This window comes from Tyto alba, unplaced genomic scaffold, assembly GCF_018691265.1.
Source record: "Tyto alba isolate M040663 unplaced genomic scaffold, T.alba_DEE_v4.0 Super-Scaffold_44, whole genome shotgun sequence".
NCBI lineage: Eukaryota > Metazoa > Chordata > Aves > Strigiformes > Tytonidae > Tyto > Tyto alba.
The window spans coordinates 9,024,174-9,044,813 of record NW_024881320.1 but is presented as its reverse complement, the minus strand read 5'-3'; the positions used below and the strand labels follow the sequence as shown (position 1 = coordinate 9,044,813).

At 40.5% G+C, this 20,640-nt stretch overlaps 1 protein-coding gene across 2 annotated transcripts in view; it reads left to right on the top strand.

Annotated features, from left to right (window-relative positions):
- Window positions 1-15,334, top strand: part of ZDHHC8 (zinc finger DHHC-type palmitoyltransferase 8) — a 121,353-nt gene extending 106,019 nt beyond the window's left edge. For both annotated transcript variants that reach the window (XM_033008250.2, XM_033008251.2), the window contains 4 exons: window positions 879-996; window positions 1,724-1,833; window positions 4,786-5,822; window positions 9,311-15,334. In XM_033008250.2, coding sequence (XP_032864141.2) covers window positions 879-996; window positions 1,724-1,833; window positions 4,786-5,822; window positions 9,311-9,482 — 1,437 coding nt within the window. In that variant the 3' untranslated portion in view covers window positions 9,483-15,334. The remainder of the gene's footprint in view (window positions 1-878; window positions 997-1,723; window positions 1,834-4,785; window positions 5,823-9,310) is intronic.
- Window positions 15,335-20,640: the final 5,306 nt, after the last annotated feature.

Sequence of the window (20,640 nt, the reverse complement as noted above, 5' to 3'; positions counted from 1 at the left end):
CTGAAGAGCATGGATTGGATGTTATCAAGCCTGGGAATGAGTTTGTAATTGAAAATCTTATTGAGATGATGCATTTTTTTGAGAAAATGATAGAGATGGAGTCCTTGTTGTATACTTCATCATCTCAAAATAGCCCAGGTTCGGCAACAACAGCTCTTGGTCCAGTAACATCCATTTTTGCAGCTCTAGAAAAGAATGCCTCTGGGCATCTTTTGGAAGAGGTGGCTGTTCTTTGTGGTAGTTACTTTCTGTTCCAAGAGTGCCTCCTCTTGGTGTTCAAATTAATTTTAACAAACTTAACACTGTGGGAACCCTTGTACCACCAGGTCACTTGTTCTACTTCAAGGAAGGATTTTAGCTTCCAGACTGCAGGAAGGCTTGTGTTCCAGTGAAAGGAATATTGGCTCAGAAGATGAGTTCTCTTCTCTCCTCTTCTTTTTTCAGTTTCTCCTGGCCTGAATCGGAGAGAAGGATTTGTTTAGTCATATAAAAAGCAGTGGATTCAAAAGAAGCCTCCTTGCAAGATTTTTGTGGATAGTTACTTTGTTATACTCTTTGGAAAGTTACTTCTTGAGAGCTGCCTGGAAAGTTGCTGAAAAATGCTAGAAAATACCATTGTCTTCTACTACATATTAACTAGCATGACAATAATGTTATTTAGCATGCCAAGTAGACTAGGACAGTGCATTTAAAATTACACTGGTTTGTTATGACAATGCTAACTTTACACATGACAGTCTTTGTCTGAAGTGGATGCTAAATCATGTTTGTCATTATAAGTATAGGTAGTTCTTGTTCTGTGGTACATCCAGCACTCTTGACACATGCTGTTATTTAACCAAGTTGTGGGTAATGATTGATTCTTTGGTTGTTTTCAGTCTAAAATTAGCCTGGAAGGTCTGGAAGATAAAAGTATGGATGTGCAACCACCTCTCCCACCCAAAGGAGATCCAAGCAAGTACTCTGAGCTAAAAGGGCAGCTAGGGACCAGTGAAGGTATAGTTGCATGATCAGTGTTTTATTTTTTATTAGTAAGAAAATATTTCAGCCTCTTTAAAAGGCTTCTGGTATTCTTTCAAAACAGTAATGCGATCTGAGTGAAGGGATTTTTTTCTATTTATAAGAGTTCTGAGCTAGGGGAGTAAACAGCAGAAAAGAGAGAGAAAAGTCAGCTTGAATTGGTTCATTCAAGCCTAGGTTGAATATTTCATATCAGTTTTGTAGAGTTTTTAAACCCTTTTAAACCCCATCTTAAATTCTTGATCAATTTTAAAATGAAAAATTTCATTTTGAACTGAGGAATCAGAAATATTAGCATGAATTGCTTAGGCATTACAAACTGAATTATTTCATTTATGAAAATGTGAAATTAAAGCTTTGATACTATTAAAAAACATCTATTTTTTTCCTGACAAAACTAGTAGCAGAATTCAACCCAAATATCTGGTATTTCAAATTACTACTCACCAAAATATGTCACCCCACTTAATATATTATACATTATTTCTTCTTCTCTTTAGATTGCTGATCTGGCAGCAGTGTACTGTTACTTCCACAGGGGACCCATTGATTTTGGTGGAATTCTGCACAAAAGTACTGCAATTTTTATTCTTTCCAGAACAGATCTGTTTGCAGAGGACCATGGGTAGCAAGGAATTAGGAATAATAGCTTTCTGTCCACACATTTTAGTAGAAAGTCCTTTTTTGTTCTTCTATTTTACAGAAGGTGGCCTTTCACCCAAACTTATCAGTCCTCCTACACCTGCCATGTACAAGTATCGACCAGCTTTCAGCAACAATCCCAAAGTCCACTACCATGCTACAGCTGAGCAGGTGAGCGAGCCTGGGAGAAAAGAATCTGCTCCCAGCTAACACTGGGCAACATGGAGCTGAGGATAAATTCACTGCAGGGCTGTAGTGAATGTCAGAGTGTAAAAGTAAATAACAACACTTGCCACTGTTGTGCAATAGTGTATATTTTCACCATGCTCCTTATGAAAACATGTCTGCTTTCGCAGCTGTCCTCTGTTGAGCTTGACATGTCTGTCCTGCTGACAGGCATGGGCTGCTGCTTTACCAGCGTCTCAGCCTGATCCTGAGATGCTGAGAAGTGTCACCTCCCATTGGCTTCTCCTGCCATAGGTGCCAACTCACATTCACTTCAGAGGGAGCTGGGCATGCTTAGCGCTTTTCTGGATCAGATCTTTTAGCCAACAGACAAATGCTCAGTGATTCCTTAAGATGTCAGCTTGCAAAACAGAAAGAACTTTTAAAGCAGCCCAAGAGATATTTTAGTTAAAAGTAATGGAAGATTCCTCATGTTTGACCTTTCTTAGCACCTTCTCAGCATGTTTGGGTTATATGGGAAAAAAACCTTCCTAATATTTGGCATAATTTCTTCCTATCAAGAGAACTGAGGTCCAAACAATTAGAGACTTGCTCTGGAAATTTGACTGCTTTCTCTTTTGCTTAGGAGTTTTGAAACAGTTTACACTGTTCCCTTTGGAAGCAGAGTGCAAAACTAAGCCCACTGCTAATAAGCTTATTTTTCTCACTCATTTCTCATGGATTTGTGGATTTGTTGTAAATATTCCTTGTCCCCCCCAGGACTTGAGAACATCAGTTTGAAAATCACCAATCTAACTTGTATATTTGCAATATGTATCCAAGTCTTCACACACCAGTGGAGATACTTTTAAAACACACATACCACACACAATGCAGTTTTCTTACAGTTAATTTCATTGGGTCCTCCAGTGTCACCCCTGCAATAACAAGAAGGGGATGATGTAGGTAAAGAAAGGAAAACACAGTGGAGACATATAATTGACTGCAGCAACAGTGGAATAAGACAGAATGTTACTTAAATGGTGAAGAAAATTTTTCTAGTATCCTTCTCATTTTGAAAAGAAAGATGGTAATAGATGGTGAAATTCTAGCTATCACCAAGTTCAGGTTTTAGTCTTACTGCAATAATTGTAAATGTTATTATCTGAATTTGTCCACTTAATGAAGAAAAAATTGGGTTGTGAAAGGGAACATAAGAACAACACTGTGTTCACTGCATCCAAAAAGTGTAATCATCTTCACTTTATTACATGAAAAATGGCTTGACATCCAATTCAAAATATTCTATTTACAGGCATCAGCTAGCAACAGTATTTTGGGTCATGATGCCTAAAGTCAGAGCGCCATGGAAGGCAAGCTTGTTGTATTCATTCAGTACGTAGCCATAGATGCAGTATAGATACAGGATAGGTTCTGGTTAGGCTGGGAGACTGGGCAGTGCTATGAAATGATAACAGGGTACAGCATCTTCACTCTGAGAGTTGCTGTGTCAATCCTAACCTAAAAATATGTTACTATAGTCTGACTGGTGTGCATACAATCAGCTTTTTGGACTTGTTCAGTTTTAGAGTAGTCACAGCTTTCTAGTAGTCAAGTGGGAATATTATAAAAATTAGTTCACTTGGCAAGTTGATGGGATAGCACGTTTTTGTCTGCCAAACCACGTCTAAGTATAAGGTATGGAGGGAAAGAGACAAGCTGGTGTAAGGAATATCATGTTGTCTCATCTGTATCAGTTCTTCAGCCTGTCAATATAATTCTGCTTTTGAGCAGTGAAAGCTGTTAGGGGAGAGAGATCAGAGCACAGGGAAAAGTAGCACAAATATAAGCTACATCATTGTTCTTTCCTCCTCCTTTAGAGGCTTTCTCTTGGTCTCCTTTTTCCAGAGAAGGCCAAATTTAGCACCATGCTCTAGAAGACAGTGAGCTGTTCTGCATATTTCCGTATCTTCTAGCTCAAAGAAAAAAACTTCAAGAAAAACTCAGAATAGAACAGATTTTTACTGGTTAGGGTTTTTTGGATAATTTTCCTTTAAAATAAACTAGATACAGAACAAACTGCATTGACTGCATTTCTGATTAAATATGTGACTGATAATAATACTTTGTTTGCAGAGCCAGTGTATCCAATTTATTGTGCATTATGACAAACTCTTCCTTAAAAGTAACAGCAGAAATTATTTGCTCAGCACAGAATGGTATTTTAAGTGAACAGAACTGTAAGCAATCTGTCATAGAGTAAACTAAAGCAAAATCCTGTCTGTTTTCAATGCACATAAATAAATTATGGCCTATGTTTCCTTCTCTGATGTGGCCACTCTCTCCTACACAGGCAATAAAAAAGACGAAGTTGCTTCATTTTGTTGTCTAAATGGTGAGAAGGAGCCTCTCTTACTTAATTAAGCTTAGGTGCTTAATTGTGAAGACCTATGACCAGAAGTTCAGAATTACTGAATATTCATAGCTCTGAGTAAAGTGGATAACAGTGTGCTGGTCACCAGTGTGTTTAAATGAAGCCTAAAATATTTCTGACTTGGCATGCAATACCAGACATCTCTCAACTCAAGAGCTATTTGTAGAAAACTGGAAGTGCTTTTTCCAAGGGCATTATTATCAGATTACAATCTGATTTACCTCGACTGAGACTTGAGTCTCAGTTTAGAAGGTCTCATTCTGTGTTTTCAGTGTCCATGTATTGACAGATCTATTACCATCAATATTATTTAGCACTTATAAGTAACTCCTCCTTGTTTCTAAGGTGCTTACCTATATGCTGAACAGGAGTTAGGAGATTCTTTATAATGAACCTTTGTCATAGTTGGGCTGAGGGTCTGAGAGAAGACCTCCAGCTTGTTTCTTCCCGTGCACTCACCATAGAGAGCAAACCTGTACTTACATGTCATTGACTTCTGCTTCTCATATTCACCTCTGTTTTAGATCTCCATGCAGGAGGGACACAGTCAAGGGGCTCTGCTAGAAGAGGATGGCAGGAGCCTTGATTACCAGTCTGAACCCAGCTTGGACATCCCCAGCTACCGGAAGAGCTCCCTCCATAAGACCTATCAGTCTTCCCCACTCCAGATAGATTCTTTTGCCATCAATTCACGATCCCTGAGCCTGAAATCTGCTGGCAGGAGAGGGACAGACAAAGTGCCCCTTCATCCAATAAAGTCCGAAGGGGTGGCTTCCACCCCTTACAAAAGCATCTTTTCTCCCAATTCCCTGTCAAACAGAAATGGGAGTCTTTCATATGACAGTTTGCTAAACCCCATGTCGCCCTCGGGGAGGAAGTGCATCGCCCATTCTGCGGTCAGCTCAGTTGGGTACCACTCCCCGTATTTATCAGCCAAAATGTGCCACCTACGGGGGAGTGAGCTGCAACGCCAACCACCGCAGAGCTTCAGCCCAGTGCTGGGGGACCCAGCTCCACATCAGCGAGACCCCTCCCCAGTCCGCTATGATAACCTTTCCAAAACCATTATGGCATCGATCCAGGAGAGGAAAGAGATGGAAGAGAGGGAGAAGCTCCTCCACTCGCACCCTGATTCAGTATTTGCAGACTCAGGTGTCTACGACACCCCTAGCTCTTACAGCCTTCAGCAAGTCAGCACACTCTCTGAAGACCCACGCAGCATGGCAATGAGATATGGATCTAGAGACAATCTGATGGCTGCTACCAGTTTTAGCACAAGGAACCCTATACTGCAGTCCTCAGTGTCCTCACTCTCAAGTGCAATGACAAGAGCACCAAGGACTTCCACAACCTCTCTGCAAGCTGATTTAGCCAATAATAATGTCCAGTCCCATCAAACACTACAGGGCAGGGTGAGCAATGGCTCCTACAAATCCCCAGGCCACCAGGTCCCGTCATCCCCCACAGGGATGCCTAGGTCACCCTCTTATGGAGGCCCAAAGGCTGTCTCATTTGTAAACACTGTGGAAATTACAGAGGTGCAATCAGTGGGAGCACAAAGGTATGTACTGCTTTAGGTGCTGCTTAGCAATGTGAATCTGTTTGCAAGCAAGTGCAGAGCACCTGGCTGAAGGCATGACCCAGATTAAGTGTTTGCTGTAGGCCAGGCAGAGTGGGAGGTTTGTGGGTGCTCTCCCAATTCTGTGGCACCCTCATTGCAACCTCATCATGACAGAATGTTTGCACATTTGCTGTAACTTGAACTGCAGGCAATCACTTAACTTGTAAAAGTCATAGTGATTTAGTGTTTTAGGTGTATTAGATAATTATTTGCAAGATAAGAGGCAGATTATCCCTCCCATTGTGCACAGATGGGTGGAGCTGTTTTAGTTTGTGGCCTAAACGGAGGCTGGATCCAGCCGCTGCTTGGACATAGAGACAAAGCTGGCATCACAGCACGTGCAAGCATACCCTGCACTAAGGGAAACGGGCTGAGACCGGTCCTGGAAATTGTGCTTGGCATAGAGAGTTGTGTATTTTGCTGTATTGAGTGTCCCGTAGTACAGAACTGGTAATAAAAGCAGAGATCATCTTGGCATTGCCTTAGAGCTCTGCTGCTTCCTTCCTTTCTGTGAGAAAGCATGGGGAGAGGGAGGGTTTCCTGTGCTGAGAGCCTGAGTAAGTGGTATCTGAGCAAGATCTTTAGCTGCAGCTTGTGCAGACGCTTATCTTTCTTTCTCTTCCTTCTGAAGACTGTAGGGCTTGGAAAGTCTGAAAAGAGCTACATGATCCCACCAAGGGTGGAGTATTTCAGCCAAGTTGGGACCTGAAGGGCTCATCAAAAATATCTAGGTTTTTTCTTTGCATCTGGCACTTACTGCACTATGCTGTGCTCTGGTTAAGGTCCCAAGTTTCTCACTCCAGTACTATACAACATTTTGGGGAAAGTTACTGAAATGTGGGAGAGCCATTATTGTGGGTCTCCTGAAGTTTAGTGCCAGCAAGTTTTTCCCTCGATGTTTTCTAGTCAATTCTGGTTGTTAAGATGATTTATATACTGGTTGAAGATCTTCCTTTCAGGATGTAGCCAGCCATTTTTAACTCTTCATATGTGTTAAAAAAACGAGTCTGTTCCAGTGAAAGAAGACCTGTGAACTTTCTTTTGCCTCTCTGCCCCCTGTTTGAGACCCGGATGTGTCAGCTGCTGCTGTAGGAAAGATGATAATATATGAAAAGCTGTTTGCCTTTTCTTAGTTTCTGGTTCTTGGTTATGATGTCAGCCTGCTAGTCCCACTGCTTTTACACTGTGCTTGTTTAAAATGTAGAGCCTGTAAATTCACGTCAATTCAGCTCTTTGAAGTAATGAAAAACACAGTGTCTGGCAAAAGTGGTCTAGCTATTAAAATAGCTACAGATCCTATCAGATGCTAAAGAAATTCAGACATATGATACTGTTGCAGAGGATCTTTCTTACTGAAGTTCCTAAGGTCAAGTCAAATACCTAGATTAATAAATAAATAGCTTTATAAACATGAAGTTTTTTACCTAGTGATATGAACCTCCCACAGGTACTCTGTGCTTTGTAAATCTAGCACATTTTCTCTGTCAGTAGCACCACAAATTACTTTCCCTTCTCCCCTTTCCCCTAGCTCCTTGCTAGCTCCTTTCTGCCTTGTTTCAGGAGGCAGACTGTTCTTTGGGAGAATTTCAGCACTGAATTAGGGCTTTTATAATACTTCAGTAAGGCAAATGTAGAATTTGGTCCCTGTATATTTCAGTTGTTTAGGGATACAGCAGCATTTTACAAAACCACTCAATATTTTTTTTTATATTTATGTATGTGTGTTTTGCTGGTTCAGATAGCCACAATTTCATTCTCTAGTGCAAACACAGCTTAAACGTGTAGCAGAAGGTGGGCTGGAGTGAGCTGATGGTCCTGTTGCACCAGCGCCAGGGTACAGCTGTCAGACCAGGTTGCCACAGAAAAAGTGCATTTAGTTTTGGAGCTATTCTGAGCCTATCAAGAGCTGTGTAAAAGTCCAGGATAGCTTTGTTTGTTTTGCAGACACATAGAATCATAGAATGGTTTGTGTTGGAAGGGAACTTAAAGACCATCTAGTCCCAATCCCCCTGCCACAGGCAGGGACACCTTCCCCCAGACCAGGTTGCTTCAAGCCCCGTCCAACCTGGCCTTGAACCCTTCCAGGGAGGGGGCAGCCACAGCTGCTCTGGGCACCCTGGGCCAGCGCCTCACCCCCCGCACAGGGAAGAATTTCTTCCTTACATCTAATCTAAATCTCCCCTCTTCCAGTTTAAAACTGTTCCCCCTTGTCCTACCCCCACCCCCTGATCAAGAGTCCCTCCCCACCTTCCCTGTCCCCCCTTTAAGCCCTGGGAGGCCGCCCTCGGGTCTCCCCGGAGCCTTCTCTTCTCCAGGCTGAACCCCCCCAACTCTCTCAGCCCGGCCTCCCAGGGGAGCTGCTCCAGCCCCCCCAGCATCTTCGTGGTCTCCTCTGGCCCCACTCGAGCAGGTCTGTGTCCTTCTGCTGTTGGGGGCCCCAGAGCTGGACCCAGCACTGCAGGGGGGTCTCCCCAGAGCGGAGCAGAGGGGGAGAATCACCTCCTTCAACTTGCTACATGTAAAGAATGAAATTGCCTTTTGAATACAGTTAATCCATCAAACCTTCTGGCCTCCAGAAAAAGTCATAGTGGTCTGAAATAGCTCAGGCTGCCTCGGTTTGCGGGCCAGTCTTAAACTTCAGACTGAGGCAAACCCAAGCAGACATCTACTGTGTAGGAGTAAGATGCGAGAATACAGCACACCCCAGATGTGCTGGCACTTCCACAACACACACAGTTCTTTGGTAGGCTTTTATCTAATTACTTTTTGAGTCATGGGGACAAGGCAGATTAAGGTTTAGTGTGTAGTGGCCCAGATTTAAAAGATCTTTTGAGGAAAGCCTGTTGTCCATGCTCCTTGGCAGTAGATCGTAAGAAAGGAAATTATTTAAAAGAGCCCATCCAGAGTATGGTTTTTAATTACAGAATTACAGGCATCCTAGAGTGCTTCCTGACTTGATTCAGTTTGTGTCTTCTGTCACAAAGAAGTCTTGCACTTTACCTGTGTCTTTCAGAGATGGGCAACATAATTTTGTTTAACTGGATATTTAACTGGGAAGTGTTTTTTCTGAGTATTTTATTTCTGATTGTAAGACACAGTTTGGCTTAAGGTCAACAGTGGTGACAGTTAAACCCTCCTGCGACCTACAAATGCTTATGCAATTAGTTTAGTTCAACAAAACATTTAAGCAGATAACTAAGTGAACAAATACTACTGGGATCTGATCCACTAACCTAATGGCCAAATGAATTTTCTCTTTTCAGTGGCTTTTCATGAAGTATATTGGCTTCAACCAGGTTGCTCCCACGCTTGAATATTTTGCAACACTGCGACTCGGGGTAACAGGGATAATTGTTTATCCTGAATGAAACCATTCTGTTATCACACCGGTCACAACATTCCATCTTTTGATATTTCTTTTGATGCAGGGATGACATGCAGTTGAAGACACCTCACAGTAAAATAAATGGACAGCCAAAAGGAATATCCAGGTTGGGTTCAACATCAAGTTCCCAGGGGACACCTGTCAGCCCTGCTAGACACTCAAACGTTAAGAAGGTGTCTGGAGTTGGTGGAACAACCTACGAAATTTCAGTGTAAAATAAAATTAATTAACAATAAAGAGCCATCCACTCAGCCAGCCATGAAGCTAGGAGCACTGTGAAGACTCAAATAACAACAAAGAAGGAGCAGCAACAGCTGGCCACTCTCCTTTTCTTGTTTTGGGTTTGTTCTGTTTTCATCATTTCATCTTTCTCTTTTGGCCAAAAACCAGCTGCAGCCTTATTCTCGAGAGAATAAAATTGTACAGTCCATCAGACTCTTCCTGAACTGACAGGCGGGAACTGGCTATGACCTAACACCACAACCACAGAATGGATTTCTTTCATGCAAGAGAGCGCTAAAGCCATTGTGCGTGTGTCTGTCCAACAAACCTGTTGTGTACCAGTTGTGCTGTGAAAAAGGTATGGTCAGTCCAGGATCATGCAGTTTTTCCCATGACCCTGCCCAGTTCTTCTGGCCAGCAATGTGTCCAGCAGGAGTCAGAGGCCCAACTGCTGTTTTCCTACCGACATGGAAAGCAGGCTTCCTACTCTGGGTATCTGGATGTGCAAGAACTGCTTTGTGGCCCCCAGACACTGTGGGTTGGGTTCCTCCTCCTGGGAAGAAGCAAGGCAAGGGCACTTAGGCCACGAACGCTATGTCGTCTTTAAAAGCCTCCCTGGTCTCCGATGGGAGCAGGAGAAAGGAGAGCAACAGCTTCTCACTGTCTGCCATTCGCCTCCCTGCGTGTGAAATTGTGCGTGTGTGTGTGTGTGTGTGTGCGCGCATATTCGTCTCTCGTGGAAAAGGACCACAACACCAGTAATGATCTTCCACTCTGACTTCTTGCTCCCTCTGGTTTTTAAAGGCTTCTCTGACTCAGAAACAAAATCAAGCCAATAAGAAAGGAAATGTTTGGATGGGAACATATTTTAAACAGCTGTCAGCTGCTTTCTCTGCACCCTCCTTATTACCTGTTGGATTTAGGCAATAACATGGTTTACTGCCTTGCCCTGGTGCCATCTGTGTAATCCTGCAGCAAGGTTATCGTGATCTGTTGAATTTACAATGTGTGTAACTGAGCCAAGCATACATCTAAAGGATATAAATTTTCTGTCTGCCTAATTACTAGCACATTCCCTCTGGTCTTCAATACTGTTAGACAAAGGATTTTCCATTTGGGTTTTTTCCCCCTGGGGAACAACTTTTTAAAATAATGTCAATCAAATCTATTTAACATTCTGAGGTTGCCTTTTCCTGTCTCCAGAAAACTACATTTACTTTGTTGGATTTAAAGACAACTTTACTATAAAAAACAAGAAAGGGGTGCATTACTTTTGTCACAAATATGAGGACTCTGGCAAAGCTAATTTTGGGACAAATGGAATTTTTTGTTTATTTTCTCCATTCCTTATCTTGTTTTCCTTCCCATTCACTTACCACCTCAGAACACAAAAGTACTGAGATCTGGACCAATGCTAACTAGCCAGATCATGTCTTCAATTAAGAATATCCTGAGTGACTTGCCAAAGTCACTAAAAATTATTATTTATCACTGAGCCAGTCAGCAAACGAAACCTCAACTTTCCACCTGGTTATTCTGGTGAATAGTTTTGACTAGAGAGGTGAATTAATAATTTTTCAAGGTATTTGTTTTAAAGGATTGAATCCTTTTCAGTCCTTTACTATAATGGAGAGCTCTCCAGGTATTTGGTAGCAATTCAGAATGTGTTGATAACATCCTACTTGTTTCCATGTATGTTGAGATTAATTATTCCAGAAGGCAAATATTGACATCCATTTTGCCTGGTTAAAATTTATGTTTTGATTTGGTAAATCTTGACATCTGCTGAAATATATGCTTATTATGTCCCCTGTATATCACATCATTTGTTGGAGAAGAAGGTTGAAGAGAACATAAGAAAGTTAATCATCTCTCTATGTAATGCTCTATCTATGTTGCCTGAAGGGAGAAACCTGGAAAGCAATGAAGCTGTGATATCGGCCAAAGTTATGAGAGAGTGAACTAGAAATCAGTATGCATTATATTGCCTTGGTGATGTTTTAAATGCCTGCTCTAGGGACACTGCAGAGCAGAGAAGCAATAGTCTTTCTATGCAGATTTGCTCACTGGCATGTAGAGTAGTTGGAGGCACCGTGGTACCAGAAAGATGCTGGCAAACTGGACCAGGTACAGAAGGAGCAATATATATTAAAAGACAGGACAGGCTGGCTGATGAGGAAATTTAAAGGGCTAAAAACATGTCACTGGCTAAGCAATGAAGTGGAAATTGAGTATCATAATTTTACAAATACATTAGTTAAAAGATGTAAAACCAAAGGTAAATCAAAGGGTTGTCACTGGTAACCAATGGTCTACATTTAGAAGGAGGCAGAAAAGATGGAGGGGAAGGAGCAGTGGAATAGTCTTCCAAGTCAGAGTATTGGAGACTAACTATTTAGAACTGTCAAACTATATTAGGACAAGTCATTCAAAAAATTTCTGTAGGAGGTGAACCTGCAGGGGCAAGGGGCTAGACCAGATGGCCTTATAGATTTCTTCCATCTTTAACTGTTATTAATCTGCAACTCTACCATGATGTAAACTCCTCAGGAAGATGCAGTACTTCCTCAAGGACTGGAATTCACTCTGGTGCATAGAGTATCACAAGACTTACTTGTTTTTAAAGTACCATGTATGCCATATGTAAGCCCTGAAAAAGAGGGGTATGTGACACACTGAATTTGGGCTAGGGAACTAGACAAGGGCACATTTTACCATGTATCTTTGAATACGTACATGAAATTCATGCAGGCAAGGCTGAAATTTTGCACCAATGTAATATTTGAGATTTGCATCCCAGTGATGCTCCACTTTGATTGTTCTTTCTCCTGCATTTATAAACAAAAAACCTACTGAGGAACTTGAAGGGCCAAAGAGCCTTTGAAGTTAACTACATTAGTTCATGAGAGAATTTCTCAGTAAGACTAAACACAGTATTGTGTGTATAAAGCACTAATATCCAGGGTTATTTTGACGTAGTTCACAAGGGGTAAGGGAGGAAAGAATGAATGTGCTGTATCATTACAGATTTAGATGTAAGGATTATATATTTTGTGAGTAGTTGTTGCCCACAGTTGAGAGACATTCGACTTTTTAATAGGTTTACAATGGTACCAAAGTATTTTTTTTTTTTCCTTTTGAGGTTTGCATATAATTCAGTGCACATAGCCTGGAGTAAATTATTCAAATCCTCTGAAAGAATATTCTAAGCAGAACAGTTAACAGGAGATTGCATGCAGCAAATCCAGCCTCATTTCCATCCCAGGCACTGAACCTGCAGCTTTTTTCTCATAAATGTAAGTGTCTGTTTTCATAGCTCCTGTTGTGGGACTGGGGACCTACTTATTAAGTCTAATTTTGGAGCAGAATCCAGCCAATATTAAAGTATAGTTCTTCAAGCAGTTTACAGATTAGTAGTAAGGTTCTTCTGCCCAGATAGTCTCAGTTTTTACAGACACTTCAGGCCAAATCTTCAGCTGGTGTAAATTGGTGTGGCTCCATCAAAGCTCATCTAAGTGATGCTAATTTACAGTAGGTGGGGATCAGCCATGAAAATCTAGCACAAATTATTGGATCTTGTAAAGTAGCTTCTTTATTCTTGTCATGTTTATTTCATGTTTCAGAAGTCTTAAATCTTCTCAACATGTTTTTATTTTTAGCTGTGGATTGTATTACTTATTTAAAAAACAGCAATAGTTTTTGTTTATTTTATGCATCAATTTTCATTGCATATTTGCATTTTATTAGCCGTTTGTTCCCTGTTCATACACTCCCATTTAGCCTCTAGGTTTTCATTGTAGTACAATCTGCCTTGAGAAGTTGGATCTCTGTATCTTTAATTGTATCATATGTTGAGTATTATGAAATTAAATGTATCTTACTACATGGGTGGGAGAGAAAGGAAATATTTTTACTTGAAGCCTTAATATTTTCTTTTTTTACTACTTTATCTGTTGACCTCATAGGAAAGTCTGAATAGCAAAGACTTTGAAACTCTGGGCCAAATACTGCACTGATACACAACCAGCATTTGGCCCCTTATGTCAAAACTGGATACAGACATAACCTGAACAAGGGAAAAAGGCTCAGGGTGGCATATTTTCCTGAACATCATTAATGCAGTCTCAAAATGTGTCTGTAAGCAAGTACATTAAAGAAATCTTCAAGTCTTGAATTTTTAAGAAAGGTGATAGCAGGAACTGCCCTAATATCTTACATTTGCATTTTCTTTTTAAATTAAACAAAACAAGTGTAATTACTTAGTTTGGTTAAAGTTAGCTCTAAGGGTTGCACAGAGCTATGTGTTGGTAGCCATGTGCATCAAATGAACTGTGTTGTGTTGCTGTTCTAAATTGCTAACGAAGCATAATGTTATGTCAACTTGGCCTAAGATAATCACCTCATGGGTGTTATAATGGTTGTTCTTCAGATGATGCCTATTCTCCTACAAGCCTATTGTGGAAATTGCAATGTGGTTTTCTTTGGACTATATCTGTGGTCCAGACTAGAAATATAGATAGATAGATATATATATAGATAGAGATATATATATTCAATTTTTTTTTTTTTTTGGTGTGGGAAAGATGGGGTCAAGGTTGCTGTCTCTGACAGTCTGGAAAGTTGATGTCAAACCGTTTTTATGGTCTGTATTTCACCTGTTCTGCCACCTTGAATTGTTGGAATGTATCCGTGCAGGCTTTGTGGAGCTCTGTCTGTAACCTTTTTTGTGGCTCTCGTAATACATATATATTTTTTAAACCTTTGAGTCACTTCAGTATTTTCAAGTGTCTGATTTTCCCCAATGAGTTACGCCTCAGATGCATTCATTTGCTGAGATGGTTCAGGTGTGCTGCCCATTTTTACTTCTACTTGTGCAAAACGTGAACTGAAACAGTAGAACTGGAAAGGCCAGTTCCAGTGCAAAATCTGCAGGTGACAAAATGTTAAAAGAAGTGATTGCAGGTTAAGTTGTACTTTCAAGGTGCTTATGGTAAAGTAGAAAATATGCCAAGTCTCTAAAAGAGCGTTTCCTGGTTGTGGCCAACATGGATCATGCCTATGAGGCCACAGTAAGTGGTCCATGAAACAACACTAAATGAAGTTTTCTGTACTGCTTTTTATTAAAGTTGAGAGGTTAATAGGGATCCTGTGGTCTGGCACAATTATGACTCATTGCTACAGAGTAACTGTGGAAAAATGTTATATTGGTATTTGTTGAAATGTTCTATCCAGGGTATTGGGACTTATACATCCCAAAGATGTGCAATTTTTAATCTATCTTCATCTATCTATCCATTTCTAGTCTTTGAATATATGTCTGTTTGATCTGTAAGACTGGCTTGTAACACATACAGTTGCCAAGCCCTCCTAACAGCAGCTGCTGCAGGATTTCTGATGCCATAATTTGCATATATAGGCTAATTGCATTAAGCAAGAACCCATTCAAGCACATTCATTGTAAATGCCAGGCATATTTGTGTGCTGTCATGTCTTCACATGGCAGAGATTCCCTTATATATAAAATGGCCAAAAACATAATTACCAGGCTCCATTGATGTTGGCTGCATCAAACAGAATTATATAAGCTCCTGATCTGTTTTAGTACATTTTATTTAAAGACATCTTGGCTTACAGCGATCTTGGCTTTCCTTTCTTTAAGTAATGGATAAATTATCCAACTGTGTATTAATTTCTCCATTATTGTTATTTTTTATTCTGCAGGACAAGTTTCAGTTCACATTTTGGAACATAATAAGGAGAGACAAAAGAAACTATTTATACAGGTGAATGTGTCTTTTAAGAGAGGAATAGTTACATAATAAATAGATTAGAATTACTGTCAAAATAGGTTTTGTTCATCTTGTCACAATAACTTGAATTTTAAAGTAAGGCTTATTTCACAGCTGATATCTCTGTAACCCTGAAACATTTTAAAAATGTCTTGGTTAGACATTTCAGATTATATGAAGAAAGATGATCTACTTTTACAGATTAAAAACAGTCCTAGAGAAGTGATGGTACATTTTACAGTGCCTTATATATATGTGTATATATATATGTATATATATAATGCCTATATGTATATAATGTATACATAACTGTGTACATATATTCAAGTAAAACTAGTTACAGGTGTCCCTATCTGATGTACTTTAAATGGAACTGATCTGTGTTGATAGAAAAAAAAAAATAATAATGGTTGTATCAGCAGCAAAATACAAAACCAAAAATACTTACTAAAATGTAAGCAAATAAAATAGACTGGAAACAGCATTTCTGCCAGTGGTTATGTTCCAGGCCATGGAAGACTGGTAGGTAGAAAAACCATCTTAAGGGGGATTCAGAGGCAAGGGAAAGCAGTGATGGAAGCTTGGAAAATGTGGAGAATATGTAAAAGCACGAGGGATGCCTGAGAGCACCCCAGTGCTCCGACCTATAAATGAGAGGTGCAGGAGGAGGGGACGGGTTGTCCTTCAGAGGAAGCTGAGATCTTAGACGAATCATCAGAAATCTCAAACAAGTGCCATGACAAAACTGGTTCTTGGCCATGACAAGAAGAATCTTTCAACCCCGCTGGCCTTGACAGTATTTCACTAATTCTTTCAAACAGGCAAACTGATTCCTTCCCCCAAGTGTTGCTTCTTTTTTTCTTCCAACAGGGGTGTATGACTCATGTCTCTAGCTAGATATGGAAGAGGGACTTTAGCAAAGCTTCAGACAGTGGATCTTTGCTCGAGAGAGAGAAGTGGCTTCTGTGGAAGAGACTCATCTCCTGACTGTAAGGAATATTATTCATGATTCCTTTCCCTTAGAAATTATTTCATGCTATGTTGCCATCCTATCCACCTTTTACACATGCATCCCTTGTGTGGATTTTTCATATAGTAATTTTGCCATTTATTTGCAAGGAATATAAAGCACTGACATAGCTTATCCATATGGTATTAGATCTATAGTATGTCTGGCCCGAGATGGACAGCATACAAGGCTATGTGAGCACTGTGGGCAATGCTGAGGTTTACCAATATTTCATTTTCTCTCTATACACTCTTCATTAATCAAAATAATTTCTGCATTTTTGGGCATAGGCCAGTTTGATCAGACTATGTGGCAGAAGTGCACAGCATAACTTATGCAACAGATTCTGCCAGTTCATGAGATTTTCTAAGAGGTCAGTTGCATTTTAGAATAATAGAGGTACCATGGATAAGTCTTGTTTGTTTGTTTGTTTTAAATAGCCCCTTTCTGAATTAAAACAATTTTACAAATATAAGTCATTCAAACCCCTTCCTTTCAGCAGACTGTGAAGTATCTGCCATGTAAACACCATGGGGGCCATATCCTACCTCCTAAAGTTTATTTCACACCTTTAAACTGCTAGCCTCCATGTGAGGCTTGTACTGTCCATCTATTTCTTTCATATGGGGTATGAACAGGATTTTCAAGGATGTATTTGAGCATTGTCTGTGTGTGTGAAACCCTCCCACTGAACTTAGTGGTAACGAAGAAATGATGGGGAGAATACATCTCATTAGCTGGCAATGCCTTTAAGGGAAAAAGTAGTCTTCCATACAAATTAATGGGGCCTCATTATACTCGACATGCCATTGGGAGTGGCACCCACAGAAATTGGCTCACTGCTATAGTTCACTGGCATTAAGACTTCTTCAAGCCTCTAACTTGGAGCAAATCAAATATTTGTCATCTTTTTTCCCATAACGGGACAAAGGGGAAGGTGGAATTCCATAAACACATTCCATTTTTGGACCCACTCTATTTTTAATGGAGCTTCTGTCCCTACTACAGAGAACTTGGATAAAAAGTCTTCATGTAGGCGTTTTTGAGTGGTAGGCAGCAAGGGGGGATTTGGGTTTACTAGTGAAGCAGCAACATGGTGCTTTTCTGCTTTCTGGCTTGTGCTTTCGGGCAGCGTGCAGGTAAGTGGCTCCTGGGCAGTGGTTTCTTCCTGCTTTCACTGCATCAGTGGACAGGCGGTAGGTGGCTCCCGTGTGTGCCAGTTGCAGAGCACACCTCCCTGCCATGGAGCACATGTGTTGAAAACCTCTTTCAGTTATGTAGGTGCAGAGCACATGGGGATTTTTGGATCAAAGATGACGTTGAAAGCTCATAAAATGGCATTATAATCTGGTTTTAGTCCAGGGCACAGGTGGTTTAGTGAAATACAGCTTTACTGTCAGCTTTGCTCTTGTACAGTCATTTGAACAGATGGTGTGTGGTTTTTTATAAATACAAACCAATACTACTTTTTCTTAGGAAAAACTCACCTTGTAGAAACTGCAGTGTCTGAGTAAATTCAGTGAGTAACAGCATGATCCTATTTTTGCAACCTGAATATTATGAATCCATCTGGCCTTGGGATCAGCCCTTATTTTCTTATTGACAGATATCTAAAATATAAGACTTAAAAACAGAGAAGTAGTTATAAATAGATGGTACTTGGTTATGACTAATTTTTCAGACATACTGACATAATGCAGACAAACTGCTCTGTTGTTGGCCACAATCATCTATATCAAAATGCACGTGCTTTGCACTGCTATCTTGTTGGCAGTTTCTCGGTGTTAAGCTGCGATTCGCAGTAAGAGGTGTACCAGTTAGATGTTCACCTGGAAATTCAGTCTGCACTTAAGGCCCAGGAATGGGCTTCAGGCATTTTGGCACGAGTTCCCGGCTCCACTACAAATTACTGCTGACTCGTACATCTTTCCATGTGTCTTCACTCCATGTCAGATGGGGTTGCGACTTCCTGACCTCACAGATGTGTTGTGAGAGGCTCAAACCCTATCATTTTGCAATCAGCTGTACAGCTGGAGCCAAGCGAATGCATGCCATAGGTATCCAGGAGCAATAGGGCAGATTCGGGGCATATTTACCATCAGATGAAAGCATCGCTCCAGGTCATGTTCTTGGGGAGGAAGTTTCTGGGTGTTTGTGTGACGGGTGTTGCTGACAGTAGTCTTGGTCTTTCACACTGACTTTGGAAAGCTGTTTTAGTAAATACATGAAAGACATTTTGGGCTTGATCCTTCTCTTGACCTCCTGCATATTTCTTTACAATCCAAACCCTCTGCATAATACCCACACAGCACAATCCTCATTCCAAGAGACCATATGCTTCATTGCCTTAAGCAATTCCGCTCTTCCTGCTTATTGGAATAGTTGTACATATATATAATAATAACTAAAATTACTGAGCAGAATTGCAGTAAAAGAAATAGCTGTAGGTTGGGAGAGAACTCAAAAAAGGAGGGACACTGCAATATGCTATCGCGGTGCAGAACACAGCGAGAGCTGAGTTTTGCAGCCATTGACATGTTGTGGGCTGCTAAGGAAATACAGCCTTTTACTTTTTTTCTTGAGAGCAAGGACTAAGCTGCTATGGTGCCCTGAGAAAACTGTTACTAATTTCTGTCTTTTGTGTCTGTTTTAATGTTGTACAGAAATACATATCTATCTACAATACTGTATTCATAGCACATTAATATTATCAAAGAAAGAATAATGTTGTCTATTAGTGCACAAAATAATTCCTTTTCTAGTATGGTCTTTTACTCAATACTCCATTTCTAATAAAGGAGCAGGAAAGAGCTATAAATTAATAATCATTGGGATTTTGAACACAGGATAGCACATCCTGCTTTAAGGGATAGGAGGATTAGGTGTGTGTATGTGTAAACAGAAGTTGCATGAGTTTATTTAACTGTAAATGCAAAATAAATATATTTATTCCCACTCATATTGAAGCACAGAATAGCTACATTTTGCAAAACCTGTAAAACATTCATAAGAAAATATATCATAGTAATTTACTGTATTTCTCCCTCATTTTTTACAGAATTTATAATGTCATTCTTTATGAGTTTTTTCATTTATTTTTGAAAATAATGTTTTTCTTGAATTATATGTACACAAATTCTAGAGATATCTATACAGACTCTCTTCCTATATATCTAAAGCCCTGGATGCTGCAGAATTGAATTTCAATACTGTGTCACAAATGATGGAGAGAGTCCTTTTTGGGTACAAGAGTCTTGGGTTGTGCTATCCTTGTTTTGTTTTGTCTTGTTTTTAATATATATATACCCACACAGATTGATCACCAGAAGGCATCTGAGCATCCTGCTGCTGGATGGAGTCATTACACAACCCCTGCACCCAGAAATGCTTTGCCTGCTTGAAGTGGAGAGCTGTGAAGTGTCTTTCTAGGTACAGTGTGCCTGTGCTCCCTCTTAGCTCAAACACTGGGCAGTTTTAAGAAGTGAGCTCTTCTGTGGTCTTTCTCTTCAGCGATCAGGATGTGTTACCTGCCACCCAGTGCGGGTGAGGCACAGACCTGAGCAACGGTGACATGGTTTGTGTTTGCAGCTGTGTCACTGACTTACTCTGTGACCTTGCAAAAGTCATGTCGTGCTTGGCAGCTGTTATTCCAGTATGACACAGAAACTGAGGTCCTCTGGATTTAAATTGCTAAGTGACTTGCAGTGTTGGGTCATGTGGCCATTCCTTGGGGCCAGATCTGAAATCTGTTGGCAATAGGGCATTGCTTGGTAGAAGCTGTATGATGACCATATGGGCACTATGCCTTGTGGCAGAGGTGTGGGACTTCAGAGGGCATTCTTACAGTCCCTAGCTCAGGACAAAGAGAAAACAGAGGTAATGAAAAGGGAAAACAAGTATCTTCTGACACGAAAGGGAATAGGCGGTGTCAAAAGAGAGCAAAGGGCAGTTGGGTTTATTGCTGGCAAGAAAAATTTTCTTCAGTTTCTATCAGCATGAAGGATTGATTGGCTAGGTTAGGCAGCACGATGTTAAGTACATAGAAGATCTCTTCTTCCTGCTCCAGATGGATTTCCATCACTGTTTTGCAGAAAGGTAGAAGGTTATAATGTAGGCAGGGCCTTGACGAGGGCAGAGGTATAAGTCAGAGTAATAACAAATCTTCAGAGACTTATGACAAGTTTGGCTGGGGACTGAAAACAGGTTAGCAGGGAAAAGTTCAAATGGATCTCTGTCCTCACAGGATAGCCATTAGGTTTTGGTAATTCCACACTGCTCTGCACTTATCTTGGACAGACACTTTTAGTATAAAACTTATTTTTTAATTTTAAGCAGCAACCAGTCTTTCAATGC